Here is a 16,255-nt window from a genome sequence, read left to right as displayed (position 1 = left end):
TAAAGATGGTCTTATTTCCACTCCATGCGTCTTTCTATTCTTTTCCCTGGCGCAGTTGGGCCATCCTGGACTTGAACCAGAGACCTCGCCCGTGAAGTAAATCTTCGCACCTACGGTCCAATCAATTGGGAGAGCATCAATAGATTCTTTTTCGGGAGCGATTCATCCTTCTTGTGCCTGACATAAATTGTTAGTTAGGGTGGACCTAACATAAATTATTGGTTTTAAAATAGGTTGGATAAGTGTGAATTTTTTCCTTATATTCGACTCAATACGTAATAACTGATTAAGAGTAATAAATGAGGTAAATTAAGAACTTTGATGAAGATGAAGTGTAAAAAGGAAGAAAAGAAGTTTTGATGAAGATGAAGTGTAAAAAGGAAGGAATGAAGTATAAAAATAATATTCTTTAAATTGGACTGAACCTTGTTCAAATTATTTTAATAGGTATAGGTATATCTCTCTATATAGTCATATAAAGTTCTAAAATGATGATTTATCATTAAGCTAATTATCATTTAACTTTCATAATGATAATGCCATAATTATATATTAATTTAATTAAAAAAATACGAAATCTTTTATAAAAGAAATTACTAATCACTCCTAAATTGTAATTTTAATTTTCTAATAAAATTTAAAAGGCATTTATTAATACTTATTATTATTATTATTAAAAATATAAATATAAATACTCAACTTTGAGCGAACTTTATTATTATTATTTACTTTTAATACAATAATTATAATTATAATTATAATTATAATAATTATATTATTATATTCAAATATGGATTCTTTTTACGAAATTAATTACGTTACATATGTATGCGAAAATACATGTCTCTATATATTTGTAAAAACAGTGACAAGTTTCTTAGTTAAACGGGTCATTAAATTAAATGACTTTAGCATTTACATTCACTAATACCTAAAACATGTCATTAAATTGTTTCGTTTAAACAAACTCGTGATTTTACGGGTCATTTCACTAGTACTATTCTCATAATTGGCCACTATTAGGACACTACTCATCACTAAATGGTTTGCAAATATATCTTTTTTTTTTAAAAAACAAACTCACACACCCATATAATACTAACACGAATATATACATCACGAAATGTCTTACCCATGACTCGAACTCTCAACCTCAAGGTTGTAAGGATGACCTCGATACCGCTAAGCCATTAGCTCTTTGGTATCTGCACATATAGCTAACTTATAGAATCACCACCAAGGCGCTATTGGCCCAACGCTATCGAGATGGCTTGTGTGTTCGAATCCTGCTTAGGACAATATTTTGTATATATATTTCGTAGTTAATTCCTTTCCTTTACAGTGATGTGTGTGATTTTTCCTTTAAAAAAAACTATCGAATCAGAGTCGTAGTTATAGATTGGACCCTTTCTTCGTTGCGAAAGGTAATCATTATGTGAATTTCACTAGGAGCATTTCACAAACTTTTTTTTTTTTTTTTTTTCTAAGTGAACAACAATTGTTTCGCATCTACTTTAACCATCAATTAATAAGCTATCAGTTTAATCAACTCCCTAGCTTATTTTTCAGTTCTTGTTCCGAACAAGATTAGATATAGTAAAAAAAAAGTACAGAACTGTTTATTCAAATTATTAGATCAATAATTGCTTATTCCGTTGCAATTCTTTAAATTTTCTAAATAACAGAATTAGCAAGTCCAAACTGACGCCCTGAAATTATTGGGTTTAAATGCATCAGTACACTATACATTTACTGACTATCAAGTCTTATGTAAAGCTTTCAAGACATAACACTGTAAACACCATTGTTAAACCATGCAACATTTGATAACTCTGTAGACAACAATGGAAGCTCAAGCTTTATTCCAGTTCACACCTCTTTTGGTGTACACAGAGCGTAAAAAGTCTTTACTCGTAAATATCAAATCACGACAACGTACAAACACCAAACACTGCCGTGTTTTAGCATTCAATGCCCCCCTTAGTGCCCCATCACGACAAAAAGATCCAAAAAAGCGAGTCGTGATTATTGGTATGGGTGTTATCTCGCTTCTTGGAAACAATGTCGATACATTCTACGAGAGACTCTTAAATGGGGAAAACAGAGTCGCGTTAATAGATAAATTTGATGCTTCAATGCTTCCCACCAAGTTTGGTGGTCAGATTCGCGACTTCAACGCAAATGAGTATATTGACGAAAACGATGATGAGAGACTTGATCATTTTCTGAGTTATCCCATTGTTTCTGTCAAAAAAGCTCTTGAACTTGCTTCCCTTGATGTTCATCAACGTTCCAAGGTTCCTATTTCAATTTCTTGTATGTATTCATGTCCCTTAATGTTGGATATCAAACAAAAGGGAAAAAAAATCATAACATTAAAAATTGAAAGTGATAAATGGTTTGAATTTACACAAAATTTATGACAAACTAATACATGACTTACAAGAATTAATTCTGAGAGTTTCTTTAAGATATAAATTAAATAACACCTTATTCAAACATTAAACATATAAACGCAAGGTGTTGGTGTATTGTTGGAGACCTGACTTCCCATAAAGAAGGTCACGAGTTCGATTCTCATGAACTGTAAAACATATTTCTTTAGGGATAGGGCTATAATGGTTTGTCCAAGGAAATGATCGGATGAGTAGGTTCCGACATCACATTTGGACTGTCATACTCCTAACCGCCTTTAAGAAAAATTAAACATATATTTCATTATTCTAGAAAAAAGGTTTTTGATGTTAAAAACTATCATTAAATATACTAAACTAACATTTGAGGCTTAAATAATTGATTATATGCAAAATCTACTTTTTTTTTTTTTTTTTACGGCGAAAATATTAATATATATATAAAGATCGTAAAGATCCGGTAGTGCATACAAACGACACTGATTGAAATTGAAAGGGCTCGCTCTAATCGTCCTACAAACATTTGACGAGAACATTGATTGAAAGAGAGCGATCACGTTGAAAATGAAAATGACATTACAAGCGGATGACCACCAAACCTAAATCTAAAACTATATAAAACCGGACACGTATCCAACATCGCAATCAACACAACTCGAAAGCCGCACACCAAAATGAACACCGGGCACTCCAGCAGCACCTAACCCGAGGCCTGCAAATCAAAATAACCTCTCGCACCGAAGAACCACATAATACTCCTAACCAGAGAACCACATGCTCGTCAAGTAAGATCAAATCCCCGTTCGAGCGGAAAAAAGGATCCCGAGAGAACTACTTCAAAAAACATCAATTTACCATGGTTGACAAAGTCAACACACGCCGTCAACGACATCGAGTCCACCCGAATAGACTCGACTACGGGAGAGGCATGAACACAACAGCGGAACAGCAACCGAACAATACAAATTACGACGTCAAACCAATAGAGACACATCTATCATCGCCGAATTTTCAGAGGACATTAACAAACCCGCATCCACCAGAAGCCGAAAACCAGAAGCCGGTTCCCGCCGGTGACCGCCACCTGCCACCAGCAGTCACCAACAGAATCCAGCCGCCGTTAGGCTCCAGACAGTCAGAAAAAGGCCGCCAACAACGTCATCCGTCATCGGCAACCTCACACAGCCGTCTAACAACCACCACAGCTCTGGTTTGGAACCACCCACAACCACCAAAAGCAGACGCCGGCCAAAAGCAACAAAACGCCACTAGCATCAGTCAAACGCCCATGGTGGTCACAGGCGGATTCCGACCACCAGAAGACACCTGGTTTCAACAAACAACACCGCCAACCACAAACCCACTAATTCAAACCAAATCCTCAAAAACATAAACCGAAACTTACCAAGATGGGAGTAGAATTCAGGTGGAATGATATGCAAAATCTACTGACATTCTAGCTTCTCATGAAATGATATCTATGTAGGGTTAAAATGGTATGTTAATTCGTATACTTGCTCGGAATGACTAGGTGAGCCCTAACAAGACTTGATAACTCTAAGTTATCAAACTCACTGACAATAAATGAATATATGTGATGAACACGAAAAAACTACAAAAACGTAAAAACACAAGAATTTAACGAGGTTATATGTAATCAAACTTGATTACTTTAATCCTCGGCCAACCAAAGAGTATTTTTTCATCGAATTTCGTAGGAATACGTTACAGGTTACATATGAAGGTATTTATAATGCAAAACGAACAACGAATTCGAAGCACACGCGAACTCATAGTCCAAATCCTATTCTGGCCGCAGACACATCTCGGTTGCGATATAATCCATCCCGATCGCGGTGGCCATGTTTCCATCAACTTTTCGATTTGCCTACGTATCCGGGTTGCGACCATGTCCATCCCTGTCGTGATCGGACTCCAGCTCAGAAATCAATTCGTGTTTAACTCGTCTTCACAATCCTAACAATCTCCCACTCAAAGAGACGTTAAACAACACCAAACTTTACCTTGTTTTTCATCCCATGATAACAACCCGACCCACTAATAACACACTCCTTTTCATACCATCGAATTTGCAAGCAAATCACGCTGCACTTCACTCGTTAACTACACAAGCAAATGAAGTCATTCGACACCAAAAAAATACCGTTGACCTATAATTCGATCTTTATGTTACTAGCTTGGGACCAAGAACCTCTCTTTGGATGTGCCACCTATCTCCTTAGTTTAGGAGATATCGTGTCATTTGATCCCGACCCAACCTAATCGCCCCCATTGCCCAAGCAATCCACCCGTACACAATACCATTCACTTGGTTTAACTTTCCAATAAAGAATAAACCCATAGGTAGAACGAACACATGGACACCGACCACATATATGTGCACGAATTTTGACAAACATGATTTTTTACCCCCAACTCAATACACATTGTATGGATGTAGTATTAACCGTGACTCCTAGAAAACCTCTTGTTGATCATCATCAGTCGATCACAACAAAGTTTCCATTAGAGAAGATCTACCCAAAGTAATGAAGACTCTAATGTACCCAATTCGACCGGAATCTTCACTAGTTTCGACTTCATTTGAGCTCCCACTCAAACTAGACCTCTCAACAATCTCGGAAAGCATTAAACCACCAGGATTTTTAGCACTTACAAAACCACCTAGCAATTCCTCAAAAGGAACACCAACCATATACGTGGTTTTCGTGGTTTTCGTCTTATAGCTGCGAGCAATAACATAACCTCCTTTAAACACTATCTACCTTTGATCCCCAAATAGAACATGACACCTATCAGCATCCAATTGCCCAACCGAGATTAATCTTCTCGTGAGCTTGGGGATGAACCTCACGTTCCTCAAGATCTAAGCATAATCCAAGTGTCTAACCACGAGATCATCAATACTCTCAATATCAAGAGTACTCCCATTCTCAACTTGAAACCTACTGGAATAACCCTTAAAATTCACCATCTCGTTCATGTACGGGGTACCATGATAAGAGACACCCGAATCTAAACCCAAGATTCGTCAAGAACCTCCTCTTGGCACATCAACGCATTCTCGATTACCTTGGTCACCAAGCTATTACCTGACTTAAGACTCGAGCACTTTGACTTATAGTGACCAACTTGTTGACAATTCCAACACACCACATTTTTACTTCTTGATGGACTCCCTGACCTAGATCTTCCCAGACTAACACTTAGAACCGAACTCGAACTCTCACTCGAATCCTTTCTTCGAATACCTTTGCTAAGAATCAAACCACATATCCCTTCAAAAGTGAGCTTAGTAGTTCTGGATGATCCAATAACCGCCGTCACAGTACCAGCCCAACTATCGGTAACGAAGATAAGAAAAACAATGGCTCAAGCTCATCATCGAATTTAATATTAACCGATTCCAACCAAGTTATAATCAAATTAAACTCGTTAACATGATCTGTCGTTGAGGGACCCTCCATCATCCTAGCATTTACCAATTACGGTATCAAGAAAACTTTGTTCAAAGCAGATAGCTTTTCATACATGTTAGATAATGCCGCAATCAACCCTGCGGTTATGATTTCACCCACAATGTTGTAGGTAACATTATTGTGCATCGAAAGTCGAAATCCGATTCTAGCCGAAGACGTCGCATAGAAAGTAGACCAATTCGTTTTTAACTCTTCTTCGCACTCCTAAGAATACTATATGTAAGTAACTAGAGGGGGTGAATAGTTACTTAGTTGATTTTTACAAATTTTTTTGATTTAGAAATTGTGATAGCTATTGTGTGATTTGATATGTTTGTTAACAAGTAAAGTAAATGCAAAGATAAGGGATAAGAGAACAAACACGGAGATTTATAATGGTTCAGAAAGATGTTAACTAATCTTCCTTATTCCACTCCTCAATTCTAACGAATTGAGAGTTAATTTCAGTACGATACTCCAAACTCGGTGGAGTGTTCGGATACAACACTAGCTCCTCGATAAGCCGCAACTTATGAGACCTTACATCCTTTTGAAGAATTCACAATCATCAAATGCTCTTACCACAAGATCTTAATGCTCCAACTTAGTGAAACCTCAACTATCTACTAGATCCCTTTAAGAAGATAGTTTACAAGTAAACTCAGAACTAAGTAGATTACTCTAAATAGATTACAATAGTATTTGAATGATATCAGTAAATATATGAAAATGTAAGTGCAAGAGGTGAGTCTTTAAATGCTCCAAGGCTTGACTTTTATAGGCAAGAGAAAATCAAACCCATATACATGCGGCTCACCTCATGGTCAACCGTGGGTCGACCATGCAGGTCTCTGACCACTGAATTTGTAGCCGTTTGAGACCTTTAACTTTATCATTTTCCCTTATTGGATTGATGTAATTAGAAGCCAAAAACATATGAAAAAACCTGCATTACACCTTTTATCTTGGATGTATTCTTGGAAGTTGACATTGGCTTAAAAGAGGAAAGTCTCATTGTACTAGTAGTGTGTCAGTAATTTCTCTTTATGGCAAATGCAGAATTTTGATCCTTTGACAACCACAAGCTTTCAAACTTCATATCACAAGTCTTCAAGGCTTTTTTCAACATTTGATTTGCAAGTATATGCATTCATTTGTTACTTGCAACCCTCCAAATAAAACCCATTTGTTTTACATCAAGACTTTTGGGAAGTTACACTAATCACATATTAAGCATGTAAGTAATGCGTAAGAATTAATCAAGTGGAGAGCATCTCTTTAATTGAGACTTTAATGACCATCTTAATCATGTCTATATTTATTTTAGATTTAAATAGGATGGCTTTACAAAAATACATTTAGCAACATTTCTGTGTTTAACATTGATCACAAGCTAATGTGTCATTAAGACGTCATTAGGTGTGATTAGCCAATATTAGCGTTTTAGTGATCAAAACTCATTTGGATATGAAGAAGGCAACTATTGTAAGCATGTTAAAACAAATTTTATAAATTATAGATGCCCCGAAGTGGTCAAATTTTATTTGATCAAAAATTCGGACAATGAAAACTCCGGTCTACCCACGGTTGACCGTGGAGTCGACCGTGCACCTTGTTCCTCATAACCAAGGTATAGGACATCCACGGTCAGACCTGCGGTTGACGGTGGACAGTCGTGCTCATCCAGAGTTTTTCAAATGACTCTTTTGACTTGTTTATTATGTACATTGGACGTTTGCTAGAGATCGTGTAGGCTCGTGAACTTGTGTTGTTCTATACTCTTTTTAAGCACATAAGACTTGGTGTCATCAAAACAAAGATTTGAATATTATCATTGGATCACTAACCAACACTATATATTAACTTGAGGAGTTAAATTGTATTTATAATATTGGTAAAGAGTTTCAAAAAAATACATAAAAGAAACGTCATCTTAACCTCCTGTAACTCCAAGTTTCAATTTCCAACTTCAAATTTCGAATATGAAACTTCACTTTTTCATCTTTAAAATAGAATTTCATGCGAGTATTAAATGCACTAACATAGTTACGAGTGGCTGGGCACCCCCTCCCCATACTAGTTTCGATATTGGTTACGGTAATGTATGATGTTTGTAGATAAAAAAGGAACGCTCTGGTGTAATTCTTGGATCAGGATTGGGAACTCTCTCCATATTTGTAAGGATATTAGGACCCAAAACAACGCAAGTGATTCAACAAGATCACTCACCGATAGTAATTCTACAAGATTACTAACCCACTTAATGAACGAAAGATTATAAATGCAAGAAATGTAAATCGACACAAGAGATAACGTGGTTATATGCAATCGTTGTGATTGCTTTAGTCCACAGACCAACTAGAGAATGTATTTACTGAATATTTGTGGTGTGTTTACAATGAGTTACAAGAGGGTCTATTTATAGAATGATTTAAGGAGTAAGCTAAAGATAATTCCTTGAAGCTTCATGTGAGTTTCCTGACAGCTTCATGGAGGCTACATGTGAGTTTCCTGACAGCTTCGTGGAAGCTACATGTGAATTTCCTCACAACTCCGTGGAAGCTACATGTGAGTTTCCTAACAACTTCATAGAAGCTTCGTGTGAGTTTCCTAACAACTTCGTGGAAGCTTCGTGTGAGTTTCCTGGAATCTTCCCTCTAATTGTTTAAAGTTCTCCATATCTCCAACAATCTCCCACTTGGAGACTTTGAACAAACCCAAGCTTCGTCAACCCAAAATATCAACGATCTAACCAAGAACGTTAAACCACCATTATACCGCCAAACTCCATTTGGGACACGCACACTCAACACATACTTCGGATGAGCAGACTTTCGATACAAGATCTTCAACACTACTTGTTAGAATTGAAATATTAACTCTCTAATTCTCTAGTTGGGGTCTTCTCTCATCAATTCATTATAAGACCAATTGAGCTAATGCAAAACCTCAATTTCTCTATCGTAACAACCTTAGTAAACATATCAGCATGATTCTTCGTACCAAGGATTTTCTCCAATAATAAAGTACCATCACTTATATGTTGTCGAATAAAATGATACCTTATATTGATGTGTTTCGTACGACTATGAAACACCGGATTCTTCCCAAGATGAACCGCACTTTGATTATCACAATTCAAGACGCAATAGTCTTGTCTTTTACCCAACTCACCTAAGAAGTTTTTCAACCAAACAAGCTCTTTAGAAGCTTCTGCAATAGCCATATATTCGGCCTCGGTGGTTGACAAAGCAACACTCTTTCGTAGTCGAGACATCCAACTAACCGCCGTCTTTCCTATTGTGAAAACATAACCCGTAGTGCTTTTTCTCGAATCGTCACATCCACCCAAATTAGCATCCACATAACCTCTAAGTATGACATTGCTTTTAGAGAAGCACAATCCCATATTAGAAGTACCTTTCAAATAACGAAGTAACCATTTAACCGCTTCCCAATGCTCATTCCCCGGATTAGACATATAACGAATTACAACTCCCACTGCATGAGTAATATCAGGTCTTGTACAAACCATGGCATACATAACACTACCCACGGCCGATGCATATGGAACCTTTTCCATCTCCATTTTGTCTTCTTCTGTTTTATGTGATTGACTTTTCGATAGCTTTATCGTGCTACCCAAAGGCATAGAACGAGCTTTTGAATTTTCCATGTTAAACCTCTCTACAACTTTCTCAATATATTTGGATTGAGACAAGTATAGAGTACCCTTCACACGATCACGGACAATACTCATGCCAAGTATTTGCCTAGCACCACCAAGATCTTTCATCTCGAACTCATGGGATAGTAATCCCTTCAACCTGTTGATTTCTGACATGTTGGAACCTGCAAGTAACATGTCATCAACATACAATAATAAGATTATATAAGAAGACTTGAATTTCTTCAAGTAGCAACAGTGATCCGCTTCACATCTTAAGAAACCAATCTTCTTCATAAACTCGTCAAACTTTAAGTACCATTGCCGAGGTGCTTGCTTCAATCCATACAAACTTTTCTTTAGCTTACAAACCCACTTCTCTTTACCCTTTACCTCAAAGCCCTCGGGTTGCCTCATATAGATCTCTTCATCAAGGTTACCATGTAAGAATGCGGTCTTCACATCTAGTTGCTCTAGATGTAAGTCCTCGGATGCAACCATAGAAAGTACCAAACGAATAGTAGTCATCTTCACCACCGGTGAAAATATCTCTTGGTAGTCAACTCCTTTCTTTTGTTGAAAGCCTTTAACCACCAAACGAGCCTTGTACCTTTTCTTGCCATCCAACTCATTCTTGATTCGATACACCCATTTACTTTGCAACGCCCTTTTATCATGAGGTAACTTTACTAGTGACCAAGTTTTATTCTTCTCAAGTGACCCCATCTCTTCTTTCATGGCAAGCTCCCATTGTATGGATTCTTTTGTCTTTCTTGCCTCAAAGTAACTTTTGGGTTCACCATTCTCGGTATAGAGCAAGTAGTTTGCTGATGGAGAATACCTAGGATTAGGTTTGGGCACTCTAGTCGAGCGTCTTAGTGTAGGAGCAACCGAAATGGTTGGATCGGTTTCATTTGTGTCCTCCTCGTCACTAGAACTCGCACTATGTTCGGAATCATCACCGCTTTCCGAACCATCCCCATCATTAGCATTTTCTGACGCCTCACCGTTTGTTGGTAATTCATTGTTTCCCGTACTCCAACTAGAACATGTAAGATCATCAATAGAAACATCGTCAAAAGTAACATGACCCGGTTTAGGACTCCCCTTTTCCGATTTGCCATAGACCGAATCTTCATCAAAAGTAACATCGCGAGAACGAATTACTTTTCTAGCCTCATTATCCCAACAACAATAGCCCATTTCATCTAACCCGTAGCCTACGAAAATACACTTCTTTGACTTAGCTTCAAGCTTGTCTCTATCCGCATCTTTGGTCTTCACATAAACATTACACCCAAAGATCCTAAGGTGATTATAACTCACCTTCTTACCTTGCCATTCTTCCTCGAGAATTCGAAAACCCAACGGTGTTGAGGGTCCCCTGTTTATCAAATAAGCCGCCGTATTAGCCGCATCTGCCCAAAACATCTTAGGCAAACCGGCATGTAGTCTCATACTCTTAGCCCTTTCATTTAACGTACGATTCATTCGTTCGGCGACCCCATTGTGTTGCGGTGTCTCCGGTACCATTTTCAACATTCTAATACCGAGCTTTGCACAATGGTCTTTAAACTCAAGACTACCATATTCCCTTCCATTATCCAATTTCAAGCACTTGACTTTCAAATTAGTCTCATTTTCTACCATAGCTTTCCACTTCACAAAAGTATTAAATACATCGGATTTAGCTTTAAGAAAATAAACCCATACCTTTCGAGTGGAGTCGTCAATGAAGGTGACATAATAGCGAGAACCTCCATGTGATTCTACATTGGTTGGACCAAACATATCCGTATGAACGAGCTCCAATTTCTCTAACTTAGGTGCATTCCCTGATTTCCCAAAAGTCACCTTCTTTTTCTTCCCATATACACATGGTTCGCAAAACCCAAGTTCTACCTTTTTCAAATCCGGAATTCTCCCACTCGAAACAAGCATCTTCATTCCCTTCTCACTCATATGCCCGAGTCTTCGGTGCCATATAGTTGATTCGGACTCAACATTAACTGTAGCAACCACCGTGTCTTCATCAAACACTTCAACCATATAAAGAGTTCCCCTTTTATGTCCACGAGCCACTACACAACTACCCTTAACCACCTTCCATCGGCGGTTTTCAAAAGTAACCGCGTTACCTTCATCATCTAATTGACTAACCGAAATAAGTTTCCTTTTTAATTTAGGAATGTACCTTACATTTTTCAAGGTCCAATTAGAGCCAAGAGTAGTCTTCAATACAACATCTCCAATGCCCTCTATATTGAGTTGTTTGTCGTCCGCCAATCTTACCTTGCCTTGATATGAACGGAAGTTCTTCATAATGCTTTTGACATGAGTAGCATGAAACGAAGCTCCCGAATCCAAAATCCAAGACTCCATAGAATTTTCAACACTATATAAAAGTGTATCATCACTTTCTTCCGCGGTCAAGTTCACACCTTTCGCCGGACCATTTTTACAATTCCTTTGAAAGTGCCCTTTTTGATTGCAACCCCAACAAACAGCTTCACTTTTATCTTTCGATGGATACCTCTTCTTAGACTTCTTTCTACCCTTCTTCTCACCGCGATCAAATTTCCTACCACGGTTGTCGGTACTTAACAAGGAACCGGATGTCGATTCCCCCAAGTTTCTCCTACGAGTATCTTCACCAAGAATCAAATCCCTTATTCCTTCAAATGCTAGCTTAGTAGTTCCCGTAGAGCTACTAACTGCGGTAACCGTACCAGACCAACTTTCCGGTAATGATGAAAGCAAGATTAGTGCCTTTAACTCATCATCAAACAAAATATCTACCGATGCTAACCTCGATATGATGTTGTTGAACTCGTTGATATGATTCGTTGCACTCGTACCTTCCTTCATCTTCGTATTGAACAATTGTCGCATGAGAAAAACCTTATTAGAAGCGGTAGGTTTCTCATACATGTTAGAGAGTGCTTTCAAGCAAGCAAACGTCGTCTTCTCATTCACAACGTTGCATGCAACGTTCTTAACAGTGAAAGACGAATCGCACCTAAAGCTTGACGATCCAAAAGCGTCCAATCGGCATCGCTCATGCTTTCGGGCTTGGTCTCTAACAGAGGTTGATGTAGCTTCTTTTGATACAAGTAATCTTCAATTTGCATCTTCCAAAAGCCAAAGTCTCTCCCATCGAATCGGTCGATTCTAAACTTTCCGTCTTCCGCAATCGTACCCAAAGTCGAAACCTTGAGCTCTGATACCAGTTGTAAGGATATTAGGACCCAAAACAACGCAAGTGATTCAAAAAGATCACTCACCGATAGTAATTCTACAAGATTACTATCCCACTTAATGAACGAAAGATTATAAATGCAAGAAATGTAAATCGACACAAGAGATAACGTGGTTATATGCAATCGTTGTGATTGCTTTAGTCCACGGACCAACTAGAGAATGTATTTACTGAATATTTGTGGTGTGTTTACAATGAGTTACAAGAGGGTCTATTTATAGAATGATTTAAGGAGTAAGCTAAAAACAATTCCTTGAAGCTTCATGTGAGTTTCCTGACAGCTTCATGGAGGCTACATGTGAGTTTCCTGACATCTTCGTGGAAGCTACATGTGAATTTCCTCACAACTTCGTGGAAGCTACATGTGAGTTTCCTAACAACTTCGTAGAAGCTTCGTGTGAGTTTCCTAACAACTTCGTGGAAGCTTCGTGTGAGTTTCCTGGAATCTTCCCTCTAATTGTTTAAAGTTCTTCATATCTCCGACAGTATTGTCAAATAGTTGGGATTCTTTGGTAGAGAGTGGTTATCTTAAAATTCCAGCTTGTTTGCGTTCTTTTAATGCAAATAAGGCGGGAGCCATACTTGCTACTACTCTTGGATTTATGGGACCAAACTACACGATTTCAGCTGTGTGTGCGACATCTAACTATTGCTTATGTGCTGCTGCAAATCATATTCGTGGAGGGGAAGCTGATTTGATGATCGCTGGAGGTACTGATGATTCGTTTAGTAACTTTGGTGTGGCATCTCTTTCAGCTACTAGAGCATTATCCACAAGAAATGATGAACCCAAAACAGCTTCCAGACCATGGGACAAAGATAGAGATGGGTTTGTCGTAGGTGAAGGTGCTGGAGTTCTGGTAACCTTATCACCTGAACATGTTTTCACCAAATATGGAGCACTTGTAATAATACATTTTTGTAGTTCATATTATTTATTAAACTTATTTATCTATGTGGTTCTTTGGTAGGTGATGGAGAGTTTAGAACATGCTATGAAAAGGGATGCACCGATATTTTCTGAATTCTTAGGAGGTTCCTTGAATTGTGATGCTTATCATATAACTAATCCGCGACCAGATGGGTTTGGTGTTTCATCTTGTATGCAAAACTGCCTTGTGAATGCAGGTGTCTCGGTAGAGGAGGTACTTTACTTTTTTTCTTAATTATATAGTAATTTAAAGACGTGAAACTATTAAAACAATCAATTACCAAATTTACACAAATTAGAACATAATTGAACTTGTTTACAACCACCAAACCATTTACACAAATTAGATGGCGTGATTATTCCTATCAATATCCTGTCCAATTTCAGCCGTCAAATATTAACCAAAAAGTAGTTATCCTAAACATATCCAATTACTATATAAATTATAAATATCAGAAAAAATTATGTCGAGAGTCCTTGTTATGTGTACAGCCCCGTTGATACGGTCTATTTGAGTTGATCTTTAAGTTCGATGATAAAGACCGATTCAAGATGGTCAATCTATCGATAAACAAGATTAAGAAAGACTTTTGACGAATCCACTTTTTCATTCATATCTTTCAAATGAAGCAAAACATATTTATAATAAATAAAGGTTTACCTAATAGTTACTTGCAAATATTAGAACTACAAGTATGCACTAAGGAAATGGGAACGTGGCACTTCACAATAATTCTACTGCTACTAATTAACTAGATAACACTAATTGAACTTGGATGCATGACCAAATGCATACATGCATACACAACTATAACCATATTGGTCATGGATGAACCGTACGGTCCGTACAACCCCTATTTTCAAATCTATCACGTATCACGTTCACACTCTCATCCATGTTCATATCACCCGTCCGTTGAGCCCTCGTGTTCTAACAAATTACGCGAGGAATCCCTATCACCAACGAACGTTAATAATTTTTTAAATCCTTTCACATGCATAACACATGGAGTATATTCGTTATTTTTTTCTCTTCCTTTCTCATTTAATCACCCTCTCAACTTCTACCCCAAAATTATCCAAAAGCCACTAATTATATTCTTCGATCTTGCCGATGCATCTCTAATTAACCTCTTACACAATCAATCTCTTTCTCAACAATTAAAATAAGATTCAAACCCCCAAAATTCAACAAAAATCAAATTGAGACAAAAAAGAAAAGTTTAGGAACGAAACAACACATATTAAAGACGCACAAAATCAAAACTCATTATAAATGTTAACCTTCGTACAATCTAAACCAAACTCACACGACGTGATATTAAGATATGGAGTGCCAAACTCCTGCACATTCGTATTAATACAAACAAATATATATATATATATATATATATATATATATATATATATATATATATATATATATATATATATATATATATATATATATATATATTAGTATCTTGTGTTTTAAGTGTTTAATATATGAAGAAAAAGAACAAATATTATGTTATTCTCAAAACAAAATCGTCTTATTAAGTAAGCTACATTAATGCACATGGAACTTCTACTGTGGTGGGGGATGTGGCCGAGGCAAAGGCTATCAACGAAGTATTTAAGTCCAATAAAACAATTAAAGTTAATTCCACCAAGGTAAGATTTTTCGTGATTGTCGATATTAACAGCATAAACTCTATTTCATATTGGATTTTTTTTTGTTTATGTTTCAGTCTATAATCGGACATTGTTTAGCAGCAGCCGGAGGTATGGAAGTAATTGCTACAATTAAAGCAATTCAAACAGGATGGTTGCATCCTACTATTAATCAATTCGTAAGTAATACTCTGAATCCTAATTAGTCATATCTCATTCTTAGCTGTAATTATAAATCTCATGTATCTTTGTTATAATTGCAGAATCTTGAATCTGTAGTAGAATTTGACATCGTTGCAAATGAAAAACAACAACATGAAATCGATGTTGGTGAGTTAATCGTTTTTATATCTTCTTCATTTGTTTTCCATACATATATAAGATTACTGAAGTAACCATATTTTTTATATAGCCATATCAAATTCGTTCGGTTTTGGAGGACACAACTCTGTTATAGCCTTCTCTGCATTCAGACCTTGATATCATGATCAAGAATATTTTCTTTATTACTGGGAAAAATTCATGTTGTGTATGAAATTTGACCAACTGTAGAATGTGCAATGTAAGTAACTTGATGATAATATGTGTTTATGGATTTAAGTGTCATATTTTGTTTTAACATGGTTTGGAAAATCTTTCACATCTATCATTAAGTCAACAAGATTTTAATTGAGCTAGTTTTAAATATTTTAATATCTCATATTATAACATCATATAAATTTTAAAAATATATGACATTCTTTAATTATATTTAGTGATGTCATGTACCATAAATCCTAAAATCCAAAAAACAAATCTACGTAAGTAGTTGTGTCAGATGACACTACGTGTTATCATGTAAAATGGCCTCTG

The 16,255-nt window shown here is 36.8% G+C and overlaps 1 protein-coding gene across 1 annotated transcript; it reads left to right on the top strand.

Moving 5' to 3' along the window:
* Nucleotides 1–1,844: 1,844 nt before the first annotated feature.
* On the top strand, nt 1,845–15,883 carry LOC139853975 (3-oxoacyl-[acyl-carrier-protein] synthase I, chloroplastic-like). The gene is made up of 9 exons (XM_071843311.1): nt 1,845–2,297; nt 8,011–8,070; nt 11,780–11,787; nt 13,319–13,679; nt 13,791–13,965; nt 15,288–15,403; nt 15,481–15,582; nt 15,667–15,733; nt 15,816–15,883. The coding sequence occupies exons 1-9, from the start codon at nt 1,845–1,847 to the stop codon at nt 15,881–15,883; spliced, it is 1,410 nt and encodes a 469-aa protein (XP_071699412.1).
* Nucleotides 15,884–16,255: the final 372 nt, after the last annotated feature.

The sequence above is a fragment of the Rutidosis leptorrhynchoides genome, chromosome 6 (genome assembly GCF_046630445.1).
Source record: "Rutidosis leptorrhynchoides isolate AG116_Rl617_1_P2 chromosome 6, CSIRO_AGI_Rlap_v1, whole genome shotgun sequence".
In the NCBI taxonomy this organism is placed as follows: Eukaryota; Viridiplantae; Streptophyta; class Magnoliopsida; order Asterales; family Asteraceae; genus Rutidosis; species Rutidosis leptorrhynchoides.
The sequence above is the reverse complement of the archived record's forward strand: the minus strand, read 5'-3'. Positions and strand labels throughout refer to the sequence as shown.

What these genes read in the sequence shown, in the direction of transcription:
- LOC139853975 (XM_071843311.1), top strand. Translation starts at nt 1,845, where the DNA reads ATGGAAGCTCAAGCTTTATTCCAGTTCACACCTCTTTTGGTGTACACA. An exon ending in ATGTTCATCAACGTTCCAAG is followed by an intron (nt 2,298 to 8,010) that starts GTTCCTATTTCA and finishes TGATGTTTGTAG; the next exon opens with ATAAAAAAGGAACGCTCTGG. An exon ending in GTGAAGGTGCTGGAGTTCTG is followed by an intron (nt 13,680 to 13,790) that starts GTAACCTTATCA and finishes GTTCTTTGGTAG; the next exon opens with GTGATGGAGAGTTTAGAACA.